This window comes from Macrobrachium nipponense, chromosome 39 (assembly GCF_015104395.2).
Source record: "Macrobrachium nipponense isolate FS-2020 chromosome 39, ASM1510439v2, whole genome shotgun sequence".
NCBI lineage: Eukaryota > Metazoa > Arthropoda > Malacostraca > Decapoda > Palaemonidae > Macrobrachium > Macrobrachium nipponense.
The window spans coordinates 30,932,151-30,959,043 of record NC_061099.1 but is presented as its reverse complement, the minus strand read 5'-3'; the positions used below and the strand labels follow the sequence as shown (position 1 = coordinate 30,959,043).

The following is a 26,893-nucleotide window of genomic DNA, read 5'->3' as shown; positions in this document are numbered from 1 at the left end:
TCATTCCTTATTCTGTACCTCCGTTCATATTCTCTTTCATCCATCTTACTTCCCACCCTCTCATATATTGTTTCATAATGCAACGAGGTTTTCATCCTGTTGCGCCTTTCAGGCATTTTCACTATCAGTTTCAGTTTCAGCGCTGAATGACCTCGTATGCCCCAGCGCTTAATTGACCTAAACTCTATTGTCTATTCTATAATTCGCATCAGTAAATTCAATTACAATACGATTATCAAGAAATGCATTGAATATCAGCGACGATTGTCATGATTTGAAGAGTACGGACAAGAGAAACAGGCTAAAATTGTCAGTGATCTCTTGGTCTGTCGCGTAGTACGACGCCCCTGATTGGCTGATGATAAGCCAATGACTCTCTCTCGAGAGTTCACATGGGTAGGATCTATGTTCCACCTCTCCTGAGGTATACGTCTTTCAGGAGAATTGGAACATAGATCCAGCCTATATGAACTTTCGAGAGAGACTGAGAGATTCCAGCCCTGTGATTGGCTTATCAACAGCCAATCAGGAGCGTCGTAAGGGACTGGCCTAGACATCAAATGCACGGTTGATGTGAATCTACTATAGAATGTCTCACCTGTGTCTCGTGTTGTGGAATTTGATCGTTGAGTAGACGCTGGCCACTATGGCTACCATCAGCGGCGGGTCCAGCAGAATTAGCGTATTCAGGCGATGGACGAACGTATCTGCAAGATCGAGTTGCACGTCAATACTTTTCCATCTGTCAACATATCTGTTTGTTTTGTAAACACATGGAAAGATAGATAGAGAACGCAGAGGTGTTCCCCGTAATATATATATATATATATATATATATATATATATATATAATATATATATATATATATATATATATATAATATATATATAATATCGTTTTGGAAGCTTGAATTTCAAGTCTGTGGCCTCTGTGAATAGGGCCCGTCTTCTGAATAATAATAATAATAATAATAATAATAATAATAATAATAATAATAATAATAATAATAATAAGGCCAAAGCACATAAGATCCAACGATACATGAACAGGAATAAGGGATACCAACAGAACAAACTATTCGGAACCAACCAGAAAAGACTATACAGCCAACTAAGAGGGGAAGACAACCACTACCCAGAAATTCCTGAAGCCGAACCAAGTAAGAGACTCTGGGAAAACATATGGAGCAATCCGGTATCACACAACAAACATGCAACATGGCTCCAGGAAGTCAAGGAAGAAGAAACAGGGAGAATAAAACAAAGATTCAGAGACATCACGACAGACACAGTCAGACACCAACTAAAGAAAATGCCAAACTGGAAAGCCCCAGGTCCCGATGAAGTCCATGGATACTGGCTCAAAAACTTCAAGGCCCTACACCCACGAATAGCAGAACAACTCCAGCATTGTCTCTCAAATCACCAAGCACCCAAATGGATGACCACAGGAAGAACATCCTTAGTACAAAAAGACAAGAGTAAGGTAAAATATAGCCAGTAACTACAGGCCTATCACCTGCCTACCAATAATGTGGAAGTTACTAACAGGTATAATCAGTGAAAGGCTATACAACTACCTAGAGGAAAACAAACACCATCCCCCACCAACAGAAAGGCTGCAGAAGGAGGTGTAGGGGCACACAAAAGACCAGCTCCTGATAGACAAAATGGTAATGAAGAACAGTAGGAGAAGGAAAACCAACCTAAGCATGGCATGGATAGACTATAAGAAAGCCTTCGACATGATACCACACACATGGCTAATAGAATGCCTGAAAATATATGGGGCAGAGGAAAATACCATCAGCTTCTCAAAAATACAATGCGCACTGGAATACAATACTTACAAGCTCTGGAATAAGACTAAGCAGAGGTTAATATCAGAGAGGGATCTTCCAGGGCGACTCACTGTCCCCACTACTCTTCGTAAGTTTACGCCATGATTTCCCGTGTGTGGAATGACAAAAGTAACTAACAGAAGATGGATGCCGGGTACCAACTCAAGAAAAGAGGCAACAGAATCAACCATCTGATGTTCATGGACGACATCAAGCTGTATGGTAAGAGCATCAAGGAAATAGATACCCTAATCCAGACTGTAAGGATTGTATCTGAGGACATCAGGATGGAGTTTGGAATAGAAAAATGCGCCTTAGTCAACATACAAAAAGGCAAAGTAACGAGAACTGAAGGGATAAAGCTACCAGATGGGAGCAACATCAAACACATAGATGAGACAGGATACAATACCTGGGAATAATGGAAGGAGGAGATATAAAACACCAAGAGATGAAGGACACGATTAGGAAAGAATATATGCAGAGATCAAGGCGATACTCAAGTCAAAACTCAAACGCCGGAAATATGATAAAAGCCATAAACACATGGGCAGTGCCAGTAATCAGATACAGCGCAGGAATAGTGGAATGGGACGAAGGCAGAACTCCGCAGCATAGATCAGAAAAACCAGGAAACATATGACAATACACAAAGCACTACACCCAAGAGCAAATACGGACAGACTATACATAACACGAAAGGAAGGAGGGAGAGGACTACTAAGTATAGAGGACTGCGTCAACATCGAAAACAGAGCACTGGGGCAATATCTGAAAACCTGTGAAGACGAGTGGCTAAAGAGTGCATGGGAAGAAGGACTAATAAAAGCAGACGAAGACCCAGAAATATACAGAGACAGGAGAAAGACAGAAAGAACAGAGGACTGGCACAACAAACCAATGCATGGACATACATGAGACAGACTAAAGAACTAGCCAGCGATGACAATTGGCAATGGCTACAGAGGGGAGAGCTAAAGAAGGAAACTGAAGGAATGATAAACCAAGCGGCACAAAGATCAGGCCCTAAGAACCAGATATGTTCAAAGTACGATAGACGGAAATAACATCTCTCCCATATTTAGGAAGTGCAATACGAAAAGTGAAACCATAAACCACATAACAAGTGAATGCCCGGCACTTGCACAGAACCAGTACAAAAAGAGGCATGATTCAGTAGCAAAAGCCCTCCACTGGACCCTGTGCAAGAAAAATCAGCTACCTTGCAGTAATAAGTGGTACGAAACAGCCAACCTGAAGGAGTGATAGAAAACGATCAGGCAAAGATCCTCTGGGACTATGGTATCAGAACGGATAGGGTGATACGTGCAAACAGACCAGACGTGACGTTGATTGACAAAGTCAAGAAGAAAGTATCACTCATTGATGTCGCAATACCATGGGACACCAGAGTTGAAGAGAAAGAGAGGGAAAAATTGGATAGTATCAAGATCTGAAAATAGAAAATAAAAGAGGATATGGGTATGCCAGTGGAAATCGTACCATAATCATAGGAGCACTAGGCACGATCCCAAGATCCCTGAAAAGGAATCTAGAAAAACTAGAGGCTGAAGTAGCTCCGGGCCTCATGCAGAAGAGTGTGATCCTAGAAACGGCACACATAGTAAGAAGAGTGATGGACTCCTAAGGAGGCAGGATGCAACCCGGAACCCCACACTATAAATACCACCCAGTCGAATTGGAGGACTGTGATAGAGCAAAAAAAAAAAAAAAAAAAAAAAAAAAAAAAAAAAAAAAAAAAAAAAAAAAAAAAAAAATAATAATAATAATTATAATAATAATTTTGTAAGCTAGAATTTCAAGTCAGTGACCCCTGTATTGAGTTTGTTCCACATGAATAGGGTTTCATCTTCTGAATAATAATAAAATAATAATAATAATAATAATAATAATAATAATATAATAAGTCTTACTGAAAGATATTGTTGTATCGCTGCATTCAACTTGTAAATAGTCTTCTATATTTTTATAATAATAATAAATAATAATAATAATAATAATAAAAATAATAATAATAATAATAATATTCTTTTGGAAGCTTGAATTTCCAGTCAGTACAATTTGGGGCAACAGCTAAAGGAAAATCTTATTTGCCCCGTTTCGTATATCCGCCCTCGTAAGTCATCACGACATTTAAATAAAGGTCAGTATTGGTTGTAGTCTACTTCTTGGAAAGCTTAGGAAAATACGTTTGCAGGGTATCTGACAAAAAAAAATATATATATAATTGGATTATTCGGCAATATCTGTCCATCTACGTACGGTATCCGGCATACTACATCATGGACAAGGCTGTCAATGTGTTTGATGTATGATTATGTATATATGTGTATATGTATGTATATATACATTTTTATATCTATATTTATAACACACACACATTTGTGCTTAAGTACAATGTTAATGCTACATACATAAGTTTTGTATATATATATATATATATATATATATATATATTTATATATGCATATACATACGTACATTTGTGCATATGTATGTATGTATGTATGTATGTCTACACACATATATGTATGTAATTATAGACCCCTGGTTAATCGGTATCGATTTTTTTCACAACCGAGATGAAGCTTTACAAATATATGAGAACACAGGAACACCTAACCCTAGGTTGTGGTAAAATTGTAAAATTCATGTTGTTGTTCTTGTTTTTATATTTGTACGGCTTTTATCGCATTTGTGAGAAATTGTATACGATATTATTTATACTATTTATTCAAACTTTGTACTTGAATTAATGTAGTGACATTGAAAGCCTTTCCCTGCCCGTAAGGATGGATCACATAATATCTCCACAGGAAAGCAAGATCATGATACGTACGTACATAGCTACTAAAATTATCAGTCTGGACTCTTGAGTCACCATAACTAACATCTGCCCAGATGCAACTAGCTTAAAAAGAAAAAAACACACACACGAATAAACGTGCGTATGCAAGTACGAGTATGAAACGGAGTTCGTTTTTCGTCCAAGAGATTCGCAGCTGTTGCGAGTGGCGTCACGGTATAGTCTCACGTACGTACTATATGCAAACCGCTCCTAAATCGGTCACTTGCCTCTAAAAAATTTCCCTGCAAACTTAAAATTCGCAACTTTTGTGACATCACGGTATATTCTCACGTACGTACTATATGCACAATTCTTCCAAATCGGTCACTCACCGCTAAAATTTTTCCCTGCAAACTTAAAATTAGCAACTTTTGTGACGTCACGGTATATTCTCACGTATGTCTATCTATGCAAACCACTCCCAAATCGGCCACCTGCCGCTAAAATTTTTCCCTGCAAACTTAAAATATCGGTCACTTGCTGCTAACATTTTTCTTGGTAAAATTGGTTGACTCACCCGATAGGACGCAGATGGCAGCGATGACGCAAGCGTTAAGGTTGAACGACACTTCCCATACAACCAGGAAACTCAGCGGGACTAAAGATGCTCCCAGGATGGCTATCATCTGATGAAAGAAAAGAAGAAGAAGAAGAAGAAGAAAATGAGTCATGGTTTTATCAGCAGAATCGTTGGTAGTTCTGCCTCTGATAGACTCAGGCCGCTGCTTCAAGGGGTGCGAGAATGCTTTTGATTATTTAACTTGAAACGTATTTGTATATGCGCTTGTTATTTTATTTAACTTGAAACGTATTTGTATATACGCTTGTTATTTTTCTGAATAATAATAATAAAACCTCTTTTCCTTTTGTTTTTAGTAGACTTCAGGGGGTGCGAGGTTTTTACAACAACAACAACAACAACAATAATAATAATAATAATAATAATAATAATAATAATAATAATAATAATAATAATAATAATAATAATAATAATAATAATAATAATAAGTGTAAGCTTTGTGAATCTAGATTTAATTTTTTTTTAAACTGACAGACTGACTGCTGATTGGAAAGGGGTCCATACACTGAAAAAGGTTAAGAACGACTGAATGTGGTAGAGAGTAAGAAATTCTCCACTGGGTTCACAGGCCTTAACCTTGTACTACTACCTATTAGAATTGATCTTTTATTCTCTGGGATCAGCACAAAATAAATGAATCCCATAGTTATATACATCTGACAGACAAGTAACGCATCCCATTGTGGGAAAAACTGCCACCAGAAGTCGTAAACAGCAACAGTGTGGAAGAATTTAAAAGAAAGCTAGACAAAATTATATATATTAGGACACTATGAATGAACATTAAAACCAGCTACTAGAGATTAAGCGAGCACACGATGTCTCCTCTTAAGATGGACTAATAAGTCTTTGAGACATCCTAATCCTTGTAACTCATGTAACGAAGTAAGCATACTTACCGATCTGACGGCGACATAATTGAATTCTGAGTTGTAAACATTGCCAGCTTGAAAATCAAAAGAGGCTCTGTAACCAGTCAGCTTCGCTATCCCCGCTATGAGCATCTGAAATCAAGATATATAAGTTGATCAGTAAACTGTTATCCTTCAAGTAAAGACAGCGGACGCTTACGATGATCATCAAAATCATCCAAATTGCTATTTTTATTATGTCACAGAATTTTCTATACGTCTCCTTAACACAAGGAAAGCATTTGTTCACTTTTGAATAGACGGCCAGTCAGCTTTGCAAAAAATGTTATCCTTTTATTAATCTGATCTTTGATACAATGAAAGTGGGCGCTTACGATGATTATCAAAATCATCCAACTTGTTTTTATTATGTCACAGAACTTTCAATACGTGTCCTTAGCACAAGCAAAGCATTTGTTCAATGTCAAATAGACAGACATCATCCAAATTGTTCAAATTGTTTTTATTGTGTCACAGAACTTTCAATACGTGTCCTTAGCACAAGGAAAGCATTTGTTCGCGGTCGAATAGACAGACTTCAACCAAGAACTCACCTTGCCCAGTGGTGGATGAACGTCGTGGATGAAAGTCCGGTTGATATATGGTTCGCAAATGTTCCGAAGTGGATTCTTCATCCCACCTGGCGAGGGAAAATATCTTGTCAGTTTGGAAGGAATGAAACAACTCAACTAGTAGTGACAAAAGTTCCAGCACAAATCGTTTACCCTTGAATTATTATCTGCCACAACATATTTATATAAAAATAAATGTTTTATCTATCTATGGTGCATAATATACCGTGACCGGAAATAATAAGTGAAAAGCCTCACAGTAATGCATATGACTGTATTTTGATAAAATAAAAAAAAAATAATTTTAAAAAAATGGGGGGAAGGGAGCTTTCGACCCTTTGCACAACGGTTCCTGTTCAGCCAACTAAATAAAAATACTTTTTTCTCTCAAAAAGATAAATTGGATATAGATATAATATTATATATATATATATATATATATATAGATTTAATCTATCTAATATATATATATAATATTATATAGATTTTCACATCAAAAAATTTTTTTATTTCAACTTCAATAAGTAATCTTTTTTTTAAGACATCAGAAAATCATTTAAAAAAAAAATTTATATCATAAATCATCTTTTTTTTTCATTTCACATCATAAATCATCCTTTTTACAAATGAAAGTTTGGACAGCCAGTTTACCAGGCATCATTCACACATCAATAATAAATAAGCAAAACAGAAAAACCCTACCATGGTTATTGAAAAAGAGCAAATGGGTCTGTCCCGTTCATTCGCTGTTTTTATTATAATATATCTTGCACTTGTCTCAAGCATTTCCTTTCTGCTTTATTGTTTTCAATAAAGTCGTGAGATACGAGGAATTTGGGTGATAATAATAATAATAATAATAATAATAATAATAATAATAATAATAATATAATAATAATAATAATAATGGGAGCAACATCAACACATAGATGAGACAGGATACAAAATACCTGGGAATAATGGAAGGAGGAGATATAAAACACCAAGAAGATGAAGGAACGATCAGGAAAGAATATATGCAGAGACTCAAGCGATACTCAAGTCAAAACTCAACGCCGGAAAATATGATAAAAGCCATAAACACATGGGCAGTGCCAGTAAATCAGATACAAAGCGCAGGAATAGTGGAATGGACGAAGGCAGAGCTCCGCAGCATAGATCAGAAACCAGGAAACATATGACAATACACAAAGCACACACCCAAGAGCAATACGGACGACTATACACAACCGAAAGGAAGGAGGGAAGAGGACTACTAAGTATAGAGGACTTGCGTCAACATCGAAAACAGAGCAATGGGGCAATATCTGAAAACCAGTGAAGACGAGTGGCTAAAGAGTGCATGGGAAGAAGGACTAATAAAAGCAGACGAAGACCCAGAAATATACAGAGACAGGAGAAGACAGAAAGAACAGAGGACTGGCAACAACAAACCAATGCACGGACAATACATGAGACAGACTAAAGAACTAGCCAGCGATGACACATGGCAATGGCTACAGAGGGGAGAGCTAAAGAAGGAAACTGAAGGAATGATAACAGCGGCACAAGATCAGGCCCTAAGAACCAGATATGTTCAAAGTACGATAGACGGAAATAACATCTCTCCCATATGTAGGAAGTGCAATACGAAAAGTGAAACCATAAACCACATAGCAAGTGAATGCCCGGCACTTGCACAGAACCAGTACAAAAAGAGGCATGATTCAGTAGCAAAAGCCCTCCACTGGAGCCTGTGCAAGAAACATCAGCTACCCCCTTGCAGTATAGTGGTACGAGCACCAACCTGAAGGAGTGATAGAAAACGATCAGGCAAAGATTCCTCTGGGACTATGGTATCAGAACGGATAGGGTGATACGTGCAAACAGACCAGACGTGACGTGATTGACAAGGTCAAGAAGAAAGTATCACTCATTGATGTCGCAATACCATGGGACACCAGAGTTGAAGAGAAAGAGAGGGAAAAATTGGATAAGTATCAAGATCTGAAAATAGAAATAAGAAGGATATGGGATATGCCAGTGGAAATCGTACCCATAATCATAGAGCACTAGGCACGATCCCAAGATCCCTGAAAAGGAATCTAGAAAAACTAGAGGCTGAAGTAGCTCCAGGACTCATGCAGAAAGAGTGTGATCCTAGAAACGGCACACATAGTAAGAAAGAGTGAGTAAAGGAGCAGTATGGACTCCTAAGGAGGCAGGATGCAACCCGGAACCCCACACTATAAATAACCACCCAGTCGAATTAGAGGACTGTGATAGAGCAAAAAAAAAAAAAAAAAAAAAAAAAAAAAAAAAAAAAAAAAGAAAAAAAAAAAAATTATAATAATAATATTTAACAAAATCAATTTCATGGTCAGGACTAGCAACATGGCTGGTTAATGTGCTATAATATGTACTTGCTTCATTATTTTGAAATTCAGCTCGTATCAGAATACGTATTATGACGTGTTATGTATGTATATATATATATATATATATATATATATATATATATATATATATATATATATATATATATAACATACATAATACGTATATTATATATATATATATATTTATATATATATATATAATTATATTTATTATTATTATTATTATTATTATTATTATTACCCAAATTCCTCATATCTCACGACTTTATTGAAAACAATAAAGGCAGTCACTAAGCAGAAAGGAAATGCTTGAGACAAATGCAAGTATATTATAAGAAAAAACAGGAGCGAATGAACGGGGCAGACCCATTTGCTCTTTTTCAATAACCATTGTAGGGGTTTTTTTCTGTTTTGCTTATTTATCATTGATGTATGAATGGATGCATGTAAACTGGCTGTCCAAAACTTTCATTTAGAAAAACGATGATTTTATGATGTGAAATAAAAAAAAAAAGATGATTTATGTATAAATTCTTTTAAATGATTTTCTGATAACTTAAAAAAAAAAAATGATTTATGAAGTGAAATAAAAAAAACAAAAAAAAAAAAGGATTTTTTGATGTGAATTATATATATATATATTATATATATATATATATATATATATATAATATATATATATATATATATATATATATATTATGATGTGGAATAAATAAAGGTTATTTATGATGTGAAATTAAGAAAAATATGATTTTATGATGTGAACTTGAAAAAAATAGATGATTTATGAAATGGAAATAAAACAGAAGAGGATTTATGATGTGAAATTTTTAAAATATGATATCCGATGTGAACTTAAAAAAAAAGAGGATTTATGAAGTGGAAATAAAAATAAGAAGAGGATTTATGATGTGAAATAAAATATATGATTTTATTATGTGAAAGAAAAAACAAGTTATTTATGATGTGAATTTTTTAATTAAAAAACAAAAAAAATATTATTTTAAGATGAGAATAGATTTACCTCGGCGACGACTCGACAGAAGCGGGAACCTACGTCATTACTAGCGTCACCGGTGACGTAGCAGGAAAGAGTATATTTATACATACATATATATATATTATATATATATATATATATATATATATATATATATATATATATACTTTAATTCTACGTCACTGGTGATGCTAGTAGTGACGTAGTTTCCTGTTTTTATTGAGTCGTCTACGGCGTAACTTTATTCTCATCATCATAAATCCTTTTTAAAAAAATTAGTATACATATATTTATTTATTTATTTATACATTTATTTGTTTATTTATTTTTTATTTATTCATTCGTCTCCGACGTAAACATTAATCAGTAAAATTCCCAGTAACTTCATGCAACAACTTGGAGACAACCAGTTGCCATGCATGCATTTGTACTTCAATAATTAATGAGTGACTGAAGTCAAACAGAATGTTGATTTCGTTCGAACTCACGTGCACCCAGGGGGCTGGTCCAGGTACAGCTGGACGCGAGGCGAGGGCTAAGACGCTGACGATGGTCAAGCGTACCACCAGTGAACGTCCTCCCTGCGAGAGGTGGTGACATTGAAATGATGAATTAGTTTTACGACGTGTTTGAGAGGGGTTTCCTGAAAATTCTTATTGTTTTTTATTTTTATATATATATATTATGTGTGTGTGTGTGTGTGTGTGTGTAAGCTTGTTTTAGAAAGTCGATGTGTTTACGCAGTGAGTAACGACTCTCGCTTTAAAGCAGTTTCAAAAAGCTTCAGATTTCGGACTTTTATTTTCTTTCTGCAACTCCGGCGTCAGTTTTCTCTCAAACGTTCCTCTTAGAACACCCTTTTAAAAAAGTATTTTGTCGAAAAAATTATTTTTTCCTGATACAAACCTAGGTTGTCTAACAAAAGGATATCCGCGGGAACGCGCCGCCGCTAACCGCATACAAAGAGTTCAAACTTGAATCGCTGTACCTGGTCTCGGGGTAACTGCGGGGTGAGCCCGGGCCAGCTTGGGTAGGTCATTGTGATACCATTCTTTGAGCCGTTAGAATACTTAGTCTAAACAGAACACTCTTCAAAAGGGGGGCCATAACTCATGAGGGGTGGATGAGGAGGGCCATTAATCTGTTAGCCAACCTAGGTTTGTATATAGAAAAAATAATTTTCGACAAAATTACTTTTGTTCCGACTAAGTACAAACCGTCGGTTGTCTAACAAAAGGAGACTCGACTGAGGATGGAAGGTGAGTGACCTGAATGTACCCTTGAAGAGCCGCCAATAACTTCACACGACCTGATGTTAACCCAGACCCCCCCTACTCCTCATGACACTTTACACGGTAAGGATTCAATAGGGGAGAACCCAAGGGGCTCCGGCTGTTGTCCTAACCTATGGTACTAATACTCACTCAGAGAGCTGTTCCTGAAGGATTCTTAGCATCATTCTACCTCTCCAGGTAAGTCAGTAGTGCCAAGTCGTGTCATGGACAGTAACAGTCATACGTAGGATATTACCAGGAAAACTCACTCATACCCCTTACATTCGGCCAGACTTAGGCGGGAATTGCTGGGAGTGTGTGTGTGTGTATTTCCAAATTGAGGTACGCAGTGCGGGTGACCAACGCCTAGAGGATCTCTTGGGCTGCGACAATGGGGCCCAGAGAGAACACTTCTAGAGATTTGAACGTAACTTCTCGTAGGTAGAAGGAGGTGAAGGTGGTTTGACTCTTCCAGGTGCCTGCTCTCAATACCTGACCCACTGAGAGGTTCTTCCTGAAGAGCATAGAGGAGCCTATGCCCCTAACTTCGTGAGCCCTCACCTTTGGCATTGGTACTTCCTTGTTTTCGTAGGCCTTCTTATAAACCAACCTGTCTGATCCCAGAAGGAGATGGTATTCTTAGCCCACTCTTTCGGATGCTTGCCCGTGGCCACGAACAGCCGTTTGATAGCCGGTCTGAACTGTCTCGTCCTCTTGAGGTAGGCTTTCATGGCTCTGACCGGGCATAGAATCAGTTCCTCTTTGTCAAAGCCGGTAAAATCCCCCAAAAGGAAGGATGGTAAAAGAGGAAAACATCTCCTCTGGCTTGTATGGGTCTTGAGTCTTGGCTACAAAGCCAGGGACAAACGAGAACCCCATCTCCCTCCAACGCCCTGGTGTGTGACACTTCGTAGGACAGCGCGTGTAGTTCGCTGACCCTCTTCGAAGATGCCAGGGCTAAGAGGAAAAGGGTCTTCAAGGTGAGGTTCTTCAAGGAAGCTGAATGTAAGGGTCTCATAGGGAGGACCTCTCAAGGATTCCAGGACTAAGGCACATCCCAGTGGGGAGTCTGTAGCTCTCTCGGGGGACAGGTCTTCCTAAAGTGCTTGAAGAGCAACAAAATTAAAAATTTCTGGAGATGCAGCGAGGTCCATGCCTTTCAACGCGAAATACTTGATTTAAAGCCGCTCTATAACCCTCCACTGCCGATATGGATAGTCGTTTATCCTTCCTGAGGTGGTGGAAAAAACTCGCTAGTGAGGGATGGTGGCCTCGTCTGGGGCAATGCCTTTATCTTGACACCAATCTTGAAACCGTCGCCACTTTCCCTGGTACAATCTGCCTGAGGAAGGTTTTACAGGATTGGCCATGGCCTCAGCTAACTGCCTGGAAAAACCTCTATCGCGGAGGATTTGATGACAGTCTGACCCGTGTAAGCGGAGGGCCGACGGATTTGGGTGTAGGCAATCCGTTGTTGGGTTGGGCGAGGAGATCTATTCTGTCTGGTAGGCTTATTACCGGGTCCTTCTAACTGAAGATCCAGCACTTCTGGAAACCAGGGGGCTTCCGGCCACCAAGGAGCTACTAAGGTTACTCGCAGGTTCTGCGAGTAGCGAATCTTCTGAAGGATCTTCTGGAGGAGGGGGAAAGGCGGAAAGGCGTAAGCGTCCAGGTTCTTCCAATCTTGCAGGAGGGCATCCTCCCCCGCTGCCTGCGGGTCTGGGAGTGGGGAGAAGAACACTGGCAGTTTTCTGTTCCATGCGGTGGCAAAGAGGTCTATCGACGGAGAGCCCCACCTCTTTATCAGGCCATCTGCTACTTCTTGATGGAGGGACCACTCTGTGTTGATTATCTGTCCCCTCCTGCTCAGATGGTCCGCCCAAACATTTTTCTTGCCTGGAATATATCTTGCCTTGAGGGTGATGTCCATCCTCTGCTAACTCCTGGATTTGTACTGCCAGGCGACAGAGATCCAGTGAGACTGTGCCCCCCTGTTTGTTTAGATATGCCACCACCGTGGAGTTGTCTGACATTAGGCCCACCGTTTTTTCCCTTGGAGTTGAGACAGGAAGTGCTGAAGGGAGAGGAAGACTGCCTTCAATTCCAAGACATTGATGTGAGCTGCTTTCTCTTCTTCCGACCACAGGCCGCTCACTTCTTCCTCCGTCAGGTGCGCCCCCCACCCTTCTTTTGATGCATCCGTGAAGAGAAGAATCTCTGGGGTTCTCGGACTGAGAGAGATGCCCCCTTGGAGGTGGGAAGGCACCATCCACCACTCCAGGGACTTCCTTACTTCCTGGGAGAGAAGAATTTTTGCTGTTGGGGTCCCCTTCCTGAGGAGACCATTGTTTCTTGAACAGCCACTGAAGCGGCCTCATACGCCTTCTGCTGTGAGGCACTAGTCTCTCTATTGAGGCCATGGTGGTCCTAAGATGGACTGGCAGAGTTTTGCCGTGGGAGGGCTGGCCCCCAAAGCTCTCTGCACTTGAGGATACTAGGCCGGAGACCCTGTTCTCCGAGGGAAGGCCTTCATGAGGGATGATCTAGTGTCATTCCGAGGTACCCATCCTTTTGTCTGGGAGTGAAATCCCGACTTGTCGACATTCACCACCACTCCCAGTTCCTGAACGAATGACAAAACTAGCTGAAGGTGCTCCGCACACTGCGCACCCGTCTCGGCTAAGATGAGCCAATCGTCCAGGTAGCGGAGGAGACGGATGCCTCTTGCGTGTGCCCAACTGACACTATCTTGAAGACCTTGGTGAACACCTGTGGGGCTGTGGCGAGGCCGAAGCACAGGCAGGTGAACTGCAGAGTCTTTCCCTTGCTGACAATCCTGAGGAATTTTCTGAGGAGGGTGGGGTGAACAGGGACTTGGAAGTAGGCATCTTGAAGGTCTATTGAGGCCATGAAGTCTCCCTCCTGACACAAGCTCGAACGGAGTCTGCCGTTTCCATCCGAAACTTTGTCAGAGAAAGGAACTTGTTGAGGGGTGAAAGGTCTATGACCGGCCTCCAACCCCCTGTTGCCTTTTTTCCTTTTCTACCAGGAAGAGTCTGGAGTAGAACCCTGGACCTGGGTCCTGAACCTCTTCCAACGCCCCTTTTCTGAAGTAGCTTGGATATTTCCTCCTCCAGGGCCCGTCCGCGGTCCGAGTCCGGTCGATAGGAAGGGACTTGGATGGGGGTAGGGGATAGAGTGGGTGTAGACTGGAAGGGAAGACGGTAGCCTGACTTGATAACCTGCAGGGTCCAATCTTCCGCTCCTGCTTGCTGCCACACTTGCCAATTGGCAGCCAAGCAACCCCCTACCTTCCGCTGACGGGCAGGATCTGGCCTAGAATTTCTTGCGGGGGACCTCCCTCTCTTCTGTTGCCCTTCTGCTTTCCGATCCTTTGATGGAAAGGGACGAGTCTTCTCCCTATGGAACTTGTCCTTCGACACAGAGTAAGGTTTCTTCTCCTCTCGCCTACGCACGGGAAAAGCCGGTCTCTGCGCTTCTCTTACCTGTTGGCTAATCTGTGGTGCTGGCCGTGGTCTATGGCCCGGGGTTGCGGAATTGGAGAGAGCCCTAGATTGGAGAGATCGCTCCTTCTTCTCCGCTGCCTTGCGAACTTCTTCCGCAGGAATAAGTTCTTTCTGGAACAGCGGGTTTTTCCGTAGTCCGGGAGGAGGTCTCTCACCACTGGCGATTTGGCCTCCTTGAAGGCATTCTCTCTCCTTTTCACCTCCATATTGAGCCCACAGGACCGCTAAGTTGCTGCTTGGTGCGAGAGTGTCTTTGATCCCACACTGCATGAACGAAGACAAGTTCTGCTGCTGCTGAGGCTGGAGCTCGGGTAAGAACTGCGGAAGTGCTGCCAGTAGACGTCCATCCACGAATTCGTAGCGAGGGCCAGAGCTAGAGCGCGAATGAGTCCTTTCGGTTTCTGAGGGAGAGAGCAAGAGGTGCTTTTTCTGAAGGGCGTCCAGACTGACATCTAAGAGATCTGCAAGGTCCCTGGAATATGCAGACTCCCTTAGTTGTCACCTGTTGGCCTATAATACCTGCTGGCCCCCTGAGCAGGGATAGGAAGCCACCTCTGTTTCTCAGATACCCTAGTTGGTGAAGTCGTGTTTCTTTCTCGGACGCTCTAGCCATGGCTAGCCTAACCTGGTTGCTCCAGGGGAGGCTGACCGAGGGGGGCTGTGAATTCTTCAGGTTGAGCACCTTATGCACCTCTGACTGAAACTCCTGGTTCAGTTCCTCAGTTTCTGTTAGGCCATTGGCGCTTCTAATCAACGACAGAATCTGGTTGAATGATAAGGGCTCGGGCTCCGCAGGTGAGCTAGTCTGACTGCCGTCCGAATCGGGGTCAGAATCGGGCTCCCCCTCGGAGCATGAATCGGGCTCGGAATCAGAGTCAGAACTGTCCACCCAAATCTGGAAACAGTTCCTCTGACTTCTTTTCCAAAAGGAACTTCTTCCTGGCTTCTTCCATCCTACGGGCAGGACTCCTCTAGACTGGTGTTCATTCTTCTCCCACTTGCTGGGAAACCTCCTTTTTGGAGCTTAAGTAGTCCCTCCACCGCCTGTTTGACCTAGGTTCGCAATGTCCAGTGCGGGAGTGAGGACCTGGGCCCCCACTGTACCTAGGCTAACTGATGGAGGTGGTGCGGAGGTACTAGGCTCATGCCTAGGCCTAGCTTTTTCGGGCATCAACGCTGGCACTGGTCTCTCAGCGCGACCTAGGCCTTGCGGCATCGAAAGGTCTCCATTGATGCTCATCCTCGAGCGTTGTGGCTGGCTGGCTTCTTGCGACGGGTTGCCGCAACTTCTGGAGGGGAGGGGCCTCCGGCTCCTGCGAGTTGGGGCCCGTTCCGTCTGGGGCTCCGTTGCAACTTGTCCTCAGGATGGGAGGGTGAGGCATCAGGTCCGTCACCGGATCCCTCCTGGGGCTGGACTGATTGTGCCCGAGAGGAACAGGGGTTACCTTGGACACCCGGCTGTGTCTCGGTACTGCTATGGTCATACCTAGATAGTTCGGCCTTTAGGCTAGGCGGGAACAAGCTCTCGGTTGCAGACCCCTTCTTGTTACGCTTCGAGGCAGGAACATGGATCCCAGCCCCTAGGGTAGCTTCTTTCCTCTTACCTGCTTTCCTAGCCCCCGACGACGAAGGTTTCTTTAGCCTAAGTTTCTTGGGAAGGACACTAGGCTCACTAACTAGGTCCCCCGTTAATAAGGAGGAAGGATTACTAGGCCTAGTGTTCTCCAATTGGGCACTATCCCCCTCACACACTCCTTAGGCCCCACAGTAGTCGGCCTAGGTCCTAGGCTTTAATAGCGGCATCAACATTAGCGTCACTGAAAACACTCTCATGCGCCTCATAATAGAGACCTCCACTGATCATTATTCCACTGCGCACAGGTTGAACACGATTGCATCAGGGGAACATTCAAAACCCCTACAAGCAATACACCACAGATGAGGATCCGAGGTTGGCGAAGGCAAAGATGTACCGCAAACGCATGCCATCGGAAACACACACACAAAAATCCTCCCCGAAAAACCCACCATAGATCCGCCTTCCATACTTACAGGGAAGTTAGGATGCTAGGTAATACTAAAGGATAAATAAAAGGATAGGAAAAGGGCACTGGGGAAGCACTCAAGCACAGGATGTCAAAGATATATCACGATAAAGAAAGACTACAGTCGGCGGTCATGCGTTGTTTTATCTCAAGTCGGGTCAAGGCGGAAGGAGTAGGTGTTGACACGACGGCCTACCGCGAAAAGAATGGTATCACAATGACCTACCCAAGCTGGCCCGGGCTCACCCCGCGCAGTTACCCCAGACCCAGGTACAGCGATTCAAGTTTGAACTCTTTGTATGCGGTAGCGGCGGCGCGTTCCCGCGGATATCCTTTTGTTAGACAACCGACGGTTTGTACTTAGTCGGAACAAATGGCGCTTTCCCATCTATAAGTACCTGTAATTAATGAAACATTACTCTATAAGTATCTGTAATTAACGAAGTTTGGCGCGTATGCGCTGTTACTCTCATCCTTTTTGAAATAAGCCGAATTTACAAACGTATCTTCCAAATGACATTCACGTTCCCCATCTAATCCCAAATATAAGAGAGTACATGACTTGGGATAACCTCCTTACACATAATTATGTGTTGAATTCCAGTAGATTCTTATCTGAGGCAAAATAAACTCACCCCCATTTTCTTATGCCGTTGTGAGTTTGACCTCCAACGAGAAATGCCTTGGATCGGAGAGGCTCTTTAAACAAGGCGTGATCCGACCTCCAGCTCACTCGGAGGCAAGTGTCAAAATCTACGGTGAAATAGAGCCTTGCTTCGTCAAAGAAAATTTAAATTGATACGTTATATTTCATTAGATATAATTGTTCTGTACTGTTTAACATGTGCATTATTTATATATTTATTTTTTGCATTTTCATTCTAATAAATAAATCATAAATATCCTATCCTAAAATTCCTGCATCTTTAACTCAACGCGAAACACCTTTTTTCAGACCATTTCAGGATTCCCTTCACCTCCCAACAACAACGGCACGAACAACATCAACAGCAACAAAGCAGTTTGTAGGCTTACTCCCCAAGTAAGCGAAAATATCAGCATATAAGACCCTTGTGGTCTTATAGTGCATCCATAGGTCTGAAGAATGTTAGCTGTGTCCGTCTATCTCTACCCGTAACCCGTAAAAAGGAAAACGGAAAATCCTTTTAGTAGATAAAAACAATAACAATGATGCAGCCTTGACCATATCTAAACCATTTCCTGTCATTATAGTGTTCTTACCATTGGTTACGTACAGGGTTTCCATAAAGTCCCGCTACCATTACGAGTATTTATGGATTGTAATGGTACTGGGACTTTATGGACACCCTTTATACCTTAGTTTAACCAAACCACTGAGCTGATTAACAGCTCTCCTACGGCTGGCCCGAAGGATTAGATATTTTGACGTGGCTAGGAACCAATTGGTTAATTAGCAACGGGCCCTACAGCTTATTGTGGGATACGAACCACATCGAGAAATGGAATTTCTATCACCAATTCCTCTGATTCCTTGCTCGGGAATCGAACCCGAACCCTGAGATTGGTACTAGAGCATGTAACCGACTCGTCCAACGAACCCTACATAGACGGGAGATGGTTTAGATGTGGCTGAGGCTGCGTCGTTGCAATTGCTTTATCGACTGAAAGGTTTTCCGCTTTGTTTTTTATATTATGGAGGATTTTGAGTTAAATATATGTATCAGATCTTTTCTGAGCTCATTGACAAAAAAAAAAGTAGTGACGTCAGTATGCGTGTTCCGTTAAAAGCAGTAGATGATAAAAGACTAGATTCAAAGAAGGAGAGAGAGAGAGAGAGAGATAAAACATGAGAGAGAGAGAGAGATTAAAACAGGAAACTGTTAAACAGGAAAACAGGCAGTTCCGGAAAACTGGCGTAAAGGCTGAATTAAATCCTGCTCAATTAAATCGAGTCTCCTACTGACTGACAGTATCCAAATAAAGAAAAGAGCAATAGATCGAAATCACCAGAAAACAAATTAAAATTGCGTCGAAGTTTCTTCTGCATACAGCTTATAATGCCGTATGAGCCGCGGCCTATGAAACTCTCAGCCACGGCCAGGTAGTGGCCTATCCTATAACATTGCCAGAATGCACGATCGTGGCTAACTTTAACCTTAAATAAAATGAAATAAATTACTGAGGCTAGAGGGCTGCAATTTGTTATGTTTGATGATTGGAGGGTGGATGATCAACGTACCAATTTGCAGCCCTCTAGCCTCAGTTGTTTTCAAGATCTGGGGCCGGACAGAAAAAGTGCGGACGGACAGACAAATGGCCATCTCAATGGTTTTATTTTACAGAAAACTAAAAACCTTCATATTCCCTCTTGTTCTCTCAGAAATTACCTCGGCACTGAATGCAAATAAATTTGCACGCTTTGATAGTCACTTTTAACCTTTTCATATTCTTATAATGTTAATTCGTCCCTAGTCTGACGAACTGGCGTAACCTTTTTACCTTCTTTTTTTTTAACCAGCTCAAGTGACTCAGTTTTTGACACTGCTAACACATCAAAACTTCAACTGTCCGTGAGGTCACGTTTTCAAACCAAATGTCCTCAATAGAAGAGCTAATTAGAATCTCTGACTTATATCATAATCCTTGGAGTCAATTTTCTCAGAATGGGAACAAGATGAACATATAGGTACGCCAGTTCGTCAAGCTATAAGGACAAATTATTATAAATAACAGCAATGACAACACTATCATACGAGTAAGAAATGTATATGCTATATTCATTATTATGAGTAGCTCTTTTTTTATCACTATGAAAATTGAACTTCAGATGAATTAAATTTTTCGTTGCTGAGTGATAAAAAAAAAAGTCTTAATTCCTCACCTCTTTCTGGTATTCACTTGCGTTTTATGTCCATTTTTGTCTTCAAGACTCGACGCTTCCAGTTCGTCTTTCGTCTCGCTTTGAATTTCTTTTGTTGTCATTTTGACTCTTCGTTGGATTATCATATAAGACTGGAGACTCAGCAGTGCATTGTGAAATGGACGTTAATCGTAGCGACGAATATCCCTTGTAATCAAATCCAAACAGGGATATTTTATAATATGCAAAACTGTAGTTGTTCCTTTAAAAAATTCTTAACTGAATAGCTTCTGTGATGCTTAATTTATATATAGTATATATATTTTTTTCTTCTTAAATAAATGCGTGATCACTCCACCGTCCTTTTGACCTCACTGGGCAGAGTGGGCAAGGGGAACAGGTAAAGCAAGGTTTTGCCCACGTTGACATGACCTGCGGCCCATGTGACGTTTTGGGTCGGAAAAATGTCATACCGCAAACTTATTGGTTTCGTGTTCGTTGTGAATGGTTTTCTTCTTCGTTTAACATTAGCTGTGAATTAAGGGCTGAATGGTGTATATGTGCTTTTAGAGCTCTAATCTGTGATCTTAATTAAATTCTACGTATTCTCGCGTGGTAGGTTAATTTATTTACAAGGAAAAACAGCGAAGTATTCAGGTAGCGTAGACCCAATTGGTGTTTACTGTGCGAAATGTAAAATAGAAAATGAGTCAAGTTTAATAGAAAACGTTGTCAATCCCATTACATGGTAGACTGCTGTATAGTGTGTGTGTGTGTGTGTGATTTCACTGTTTCCATATCTGCCAACGTTCTTCTGACGTATTCATAACGCGCAATGCTTAACACCATCCCCTTAGGAATGAACGTTAAAACATAAACAAAAGTTTGCATATATTGTAGACACTAACATAAGCAAAATGCGGTAAATATTACAGTCGCCGAATTTCGTAAGCTTCAGTTGTACCTACCAAAAATATTTTAATTTTATATACATTGAATGAATAGTGAAAAAATACATGTCACTACACAATATTATCTTGCAATATCCTTGTAATATTTTCCCATTTAAATTCGCCTGTTTCCTCAATCCTCAGTTAGAAGCAGATCCTAAAGAAGAAGAAGAAGAAGAAACAGGAAATGGAAAGATCAATTTCGAGGATATTGATGTTGAGAATAAAATCTAGAGTATTTAGTGATGGAAGCACAATTCGTGGCTCCTTCTGTAACATCCCAATGTTTTTCCTGTCTTTGCTGGCACATATGGAACTATAGTTCACATATGCAAGCAAATGGATGTCATTCTGTTTTACACATATGTATACGTCTTCATGAATTACGATACCTTTCGCTGTATATAGGCCTATAACTGATTCACTTAACGTAGATTCTCGGATGAACCTTATTCTTACGAGACGTTTGTTTGGTGGCCGCTGATTGGCTGGTACCGGGAGGTAGGCAGCTCCCAGCCAATCAGCGGCCGCCAAACTAACGTCTCGTAGGCATAGGGATCATCCAAGAATCTACCATAAGTGAACCAGTTATAGTTATCCAGTTTGAATTTGCTGATATGGTGAATACAGCACTATACTGGATTCGATTATATTTCTTTTAACAATATCTGTTTTTTACTATAGATATTTGTTTATATTTTTAATTTTAACTTTGGACAGTCCTCAGCTGTCTTTCAGTTTGCACTGTGTATCTTGAAGAACTTGAGTTGGTCTTAAACACAACTACCATATAGCTGCCTACTGATACCTTTTATTTCCTATTGAGAGAGAGAGAGAGAGAGAGAGAGCAGAGAGAGAGAGAGAGAGAGAGAGAGAGAAGAGAGAGAGAGAATTCAAATATTACTTAATTAATCATGATGATTTGGTAAGCTTACCAAGGCGGCGAGAGTCACGTCTCGTCCTTGTGGAATTTTCTTTAGAAATTATATATGTTGCTTTAATTAGTACTATATATGCTATTCAGTTGCAATATTTTTCACCGAAATGGAAGCCCAGTAGATTACGAGCCCATCTTTCGTTGTTTCCTGTCTGATTAACGTTGGAGTAGGTTATTGATTGAATTGTATGATATTCGTGATCTTTAATACAGTCATTCGCGTTACTGTAATTCATGTAACAACGCTTGAAAGATCTAAATTCAACTTGCGTCTGGCAGCGCCACTCTCTCAACGTGGCTGGCTAAGCGGCTCCAGGCGTCGCAGTCACTTGTGAATTATAACTATTACAAAGCTTCTTATCTCATAAGTATTTAGGGAATACTTTCGTTGTTATTTCGATATGAATATATAGCTGTGCATGACATTGCTAAAGCTCTCTCTCTCTCTCTCTCTCTCTCTCTCTCTCTCTCTCTCTCTCTCTCTCTCTCTCTGTAGAAAATAAAAGGTATGTATTAGCTACATGGTATTTGTGTTTAAGACAAATATTGCAAACAGAATAGCGTATAGTAATAATTAAAGCAACATATTTAATTTTTAAATAAAATTCCCCTAGGACGAAACGTGACTCGCCGCCTTGGTAGGCTTTACCACATCATCATGATTATTAAGTATATGATTCTCTTCTATCTCTCTCTCTCTCTTCTCTCTCTCTCTCTCTCTCTCTCTCTCTCTCTCTCTCTCTCATAGATATATGGGCCTCAAAGTTTATTCCCCCCCTAATCATTTCCATCATAATTATTGTTAGGTCACTCATATTTTACCCTTCTTCCCTTCTATTCTCTCTCTCATAGATATATGGGCCTCAAAGTTTATCCCCTAATCATTTTCCATCATAATTATTGTTAGGTCACTCATATTTTACCCTTCTTCCCTTCTATTCTTCCAAAATTAATTTTCTCATATATTCCGCAATTCAGTCTTGGTGGTATATGTCTATTCTGGTTTCTGCTTTTGGCCTTTCCTATATAAGCTTTCCCTCTTTGTAAGTTATTTCCTTAACCCGACTTTTTTCATGATTCGATAATTATCATCGCTCATTTTTCACCATAATTGGCATTAATTACTACTTTCCATTACGACTCTCATTTCCACATTTAAATCACATTGCCCTATAAATTCACCTTGATTTCCTGAAAGGAAAATAGTGATGTAGTTAAATGTAATATATAATATATATATATATATATATATATATATATATATATATATATATATATACTCTTGCCCTTATATGCGGGCGCCCATGTTCTCCTCCTATAAGCAGCCAGTTACTTTAAAAATAAATATATATATTTTTGCCCTGGAATGTTCGTTTAGCATTAATATTTATAATATCTATAATTATCAAGTAAATTGTTTCGTTGTTAAACAAAGGGGTGAGGTCGCTTTTAAAACATCACAGAGCAAGGTCCCAGTTTTATGCATGAATAAATATACATATTATTTTACTGACAAAAATTGTTGCAGAAAAGTTATTATTATTAATGTAAAATTATAAATAAATAATAAAAGAAAATGGGTGATGCTTTAGAGCGACATTAAACGATTATTATGAATTGTGCGAAATGTGTTGACGTCCCAGTTTTATGCGTGAATAAGTATATATTATCTTACTGGCATAAATCGTAGTAGAATAGTTATTATTATTTATTTATTTATAAAGAATAAAAGAAAATAGTTAATGTTTACTATGCAACAAGCATAGACAAGACGACGTCTTCCAGGAACGAAGATGGAATTTCCGTCAGTTGTTTTGACAGGTGTTCTGAGCCTACCGTACTTCAGGTGCCGGTCCCTCTCAGTTATTTACGGGTAATTAGGCAGTTTTAGGTATTGATATCAATTATTTATGAAGTCTATTGTACTGTTTTGATAAATGAACACGAATTTCATCGTTATATATAGCGCCACTGGGTGCTTTTAGTGCTTAGAAGCACAACATTGGCCTAGCGTTTGTTTGTCCTCCCCCGAGGGTAGCCAGCTACCCAACTAAGGAAGACGTTTTATTTTCTTAATTAAAGACATTGTTAGCTGTCTTGCGTTTTAAAAAGACAATCTCACCAGTTAGCGAAGATATTGATACGAAATGACCCATTATTAGTATCCCTAAGTAGCCTACTGGTAGTTTATAGGCCTAGGCTCGTGTGGTAATCACCGGTAAGGTCATCACTAAGGTAATGATTACCTGGAACGACACCAATATAAAGGTCTTAAGTAATTTTGTCAGAGGCTGTAACATCCATTTACTTTACCCTAAGCCTAATGGGTCTGTTAGGATAGGTAGTAGCCTAATTAAGTACACTTAAAAAGCTGTAGCCTATAGACTAGGCCTAATTCCCGTTGCTTACATTACCATAGGCCTAATTCCTAATTACAACTCGTAATTGTCTATCCCTACGCCCAATGCTTATGTTGCACATAGATAAATTTCATCATAAATTCACTTTTAAACCTGGATTAGGCTGTACGCTTAGCCCTAGGAGAAATGCGTAAATTTTTTTCTTTAGGCCAGTTGTTTGACAAGGTTAACAATTTTGACATTTACTTCCATTGAAGGTTTTTATATCTAAGGCTGCATTTACACCAAGCGAATGTAATCGATTCAGTTCGTGAAGAATCCACGCGATTCTTATTAATTCGCCACATTAATTTCGAATCGAGAAGAATCATGAATCGAGTAGATTCTAAATTAAATGAATCGGTTAGATTTGTTTTGTGTAAATATAGCCTACCTGTAATTGCAGGCGACAGTGGGAATTTTGGTTTTTGGTTGGAAAAAAAAAAAAAAGTAGATATTCTGCATCAGGTATTTCTTTAGAAAATACAGTTTCCTATTATTGAGAATTTACTGTTATTTTGGGGGTTTTGACTGTAGTTAACCCCCAGGGGCTGGTACTAAACACAGTGAAATACATTAGATACCCCAATCCCTAGTGGCTGTTGTATTCACAGGAATGTTCGATGCAGTCCGTGCGGAGTTATTGTCTAGAATTACCAAAAAAATTTACTGTACAAAGGTTTAACCTAACCTAACCACCCGAGTGTGGCAGCAATGCAAATTATAGCCTATAGTAAAACACACTTATGCATCTGGGCACAACTTTTTCCATTGTGGGAGGGGCTCATTTCGTCCTTCCTATACCTTGCTCCTAACCTAACCTAGACAGTCATGAAGCTTAATGTTATTTGTCTATCTTCCTTTGGTTCTAGTTGGTCTTTGTTGCCATCACCTAAGGTAATGTGGATCCAGCCCCAGTCATTGCCTTAACTACACACATTTAAAAGAATTATTTCCACATCGTTTGACACTTATCCGTAAATCCTGGATTGACCAGTGAATGGGAATTTGGTTGAATGAATTTTCATAGTGATAGGAAATCTTTTCAAGACTTGCTATAAGAATTTTGGTGCTAGATAGATTACGTATTTCATGACTGCTTTAGGCTAGCATACGGTTCCCAAGTTTTGATCACTATCAATAAGAAATTTGTTTTTAAGATATTGTAGTGTTGTAAAGTATTTAACACAAGGTTTCCAATTTTTTATCTTTATCAAAACCATGCCTATGCATTTAAATGTTAAATGTCTTTTTCAAAAATGATGCCAAAATGAGTTTTGGTTTGTTTGAAGATTTACATAAATATTTATACTTTTTCTTCAGCTGGTATATATTATTTATGAAATTAGATGCACCTTCACTCCATTGCTTCATTTGACAAAAAATAGTTTTCCAGGTTCAGACAGGATGCAGCACTTTTTATGGACAGCTTGGAACTTCATTAAACTGTATATCCTTGGTGCTTGGTACATGGCAAAAGAATTGCTAGTACCTCACAAGAAACCCACAGGTTAGTTACCATTTTTGTTTTGAGGAAATTACAGCTTATTCATATGAAGAAATTATTTTTTTATACGTGGAACAAACCTTCGATTTTAACATTTAAGATAAATCAAATGGCACCAGCTGGAAACTTGTATCATCATAGGACATCTCCTGTGTTGAGTAGCATACTGAACTTCTGTCATTATAGGGGGTCTCCATATCATTGCAGTCAAACTGTTAAGCACTCTTTATGTTCCATACAAATCTGCCTCTCAGTAGCTTCGACTCCTCTCTTCAACAAGGGGTGTGGAGTGGTTGCAAACCCGTTTCTTGTGGCTGACATGGTTTGTTGTGTGAACCGATAGTTAGTTCTCTTTGACTTTCATATATGCAGTGAATGTGGACATTGTATTTAAACCCAGTGGACTGATTGTTAGATATCCACATATCAAACATATCAAAGGCTTAGGTCCTCTTCTATAGAATCCTCATTTCTAAGAAGAATGATCAGGTGTGCCGAACCTTTAGTTGGTTCAGTATTCTCATACCTCCATCCAAGTGTGAGTCTATCCTAATGTTAAGACCAAAGGTTTGTTCTGCACATGAATAAATGACAAATTTTTAATTATTATTTTTCATAGCTGACAAACCTGAGGTCTTAGCATTGACTGCCCACCTCTAGCCACCCTCTTAGGTCATGTCTTTTCCTGGGTTGGGAAGAAAGGCTATGTGCGGCACTAGGTCCAAGCACGGTCCCAGACTCGCTTCCACCTCAGCTATGTATTGCATGCCAAATGCCACAGATTCCCGATACATAGCTGAGGTGGAAGCGAGTCTGGGACCGTGCTTGGACCTAGTGCTGCACATAGCCTTTCTTCCCAACCCAGGAAAAGACATGACCTAAGAGGGTGGCTAGAGGTGGGGCAGTCAATGCTAAAAAGGCACCTCAGTTTGTCAGCTATGAAAAATAACAATTAAAAATTGTCTTTTATTCATGTGCAGAACAACCTTGTTCTTAACATTAGGATAGACTCCACACTTGGATGGAGGTATGAGAATACTGAACCACTAAAGGTTCGGCACACCTGATCATTCTTCTTAGAAATGAGGATTCTATAGAAGAGGACCTAAGCCTTTGATATGTTTGATATGTGGATAACGCCCAGTCCACTGGGTTCAAATACAATGTCCACATTCACTGCATATATGAAAGTCAAAGAGAAAACTATCTGTTCACGCAACAAACCATGTTTGGTTTTAACCGTTTTCCAGCTGGCAGC

At 40.1% G+C, this 26,893-nt stretch overlaps 1 protein-coding gene and 1 pseudogene across 7 annotated transcripts in view; one reads left to right on the top strand and one right to left on the bottom strand.

The window, feature by feature from the left end:
- LOC135209915 (protein O-mannosyl-transferase 2-like) overlaps positions 1-10,216 on the bottom strand; it is a 53,380-nt pseudogene extending 43,164 nt beyond the window's left edge.
- The window catches only part of LOC135210254 (dehydrogenase/reductase SDR family member on chromosome X homolog), a 310,210-nt gene that overhangs the window by 232,141 nt on the left and 51,176 nt on the right, over positions 1-26,893 (top strand). For 2 of the 7 annotated variants that reach the window (XR_010313479.1, XR_010313478.1), the window contains exons 1-2: positions 23,471-23,602; positions 25,517-25,638. Coding sequence is in view for 5 of the 7 variants with exons in the window: in XM_064243107.1 (XP_064099177.1) it covers positions 23,523-23,602; positions 25,517-25,638 (202 nt within the window). In the remaining 2 variants the exon portion in view is untranslated. Of the gene's footprint in view, positions 1-23,467; positions 23,621-25,516; positions 25,639-26,893 lie in introns of those variants that run through there. The other 5 variants (XM_064243109.1, XM_064243110.1, XM_064243107.1 and 2 more) reach the window with 5 other exon arrangements.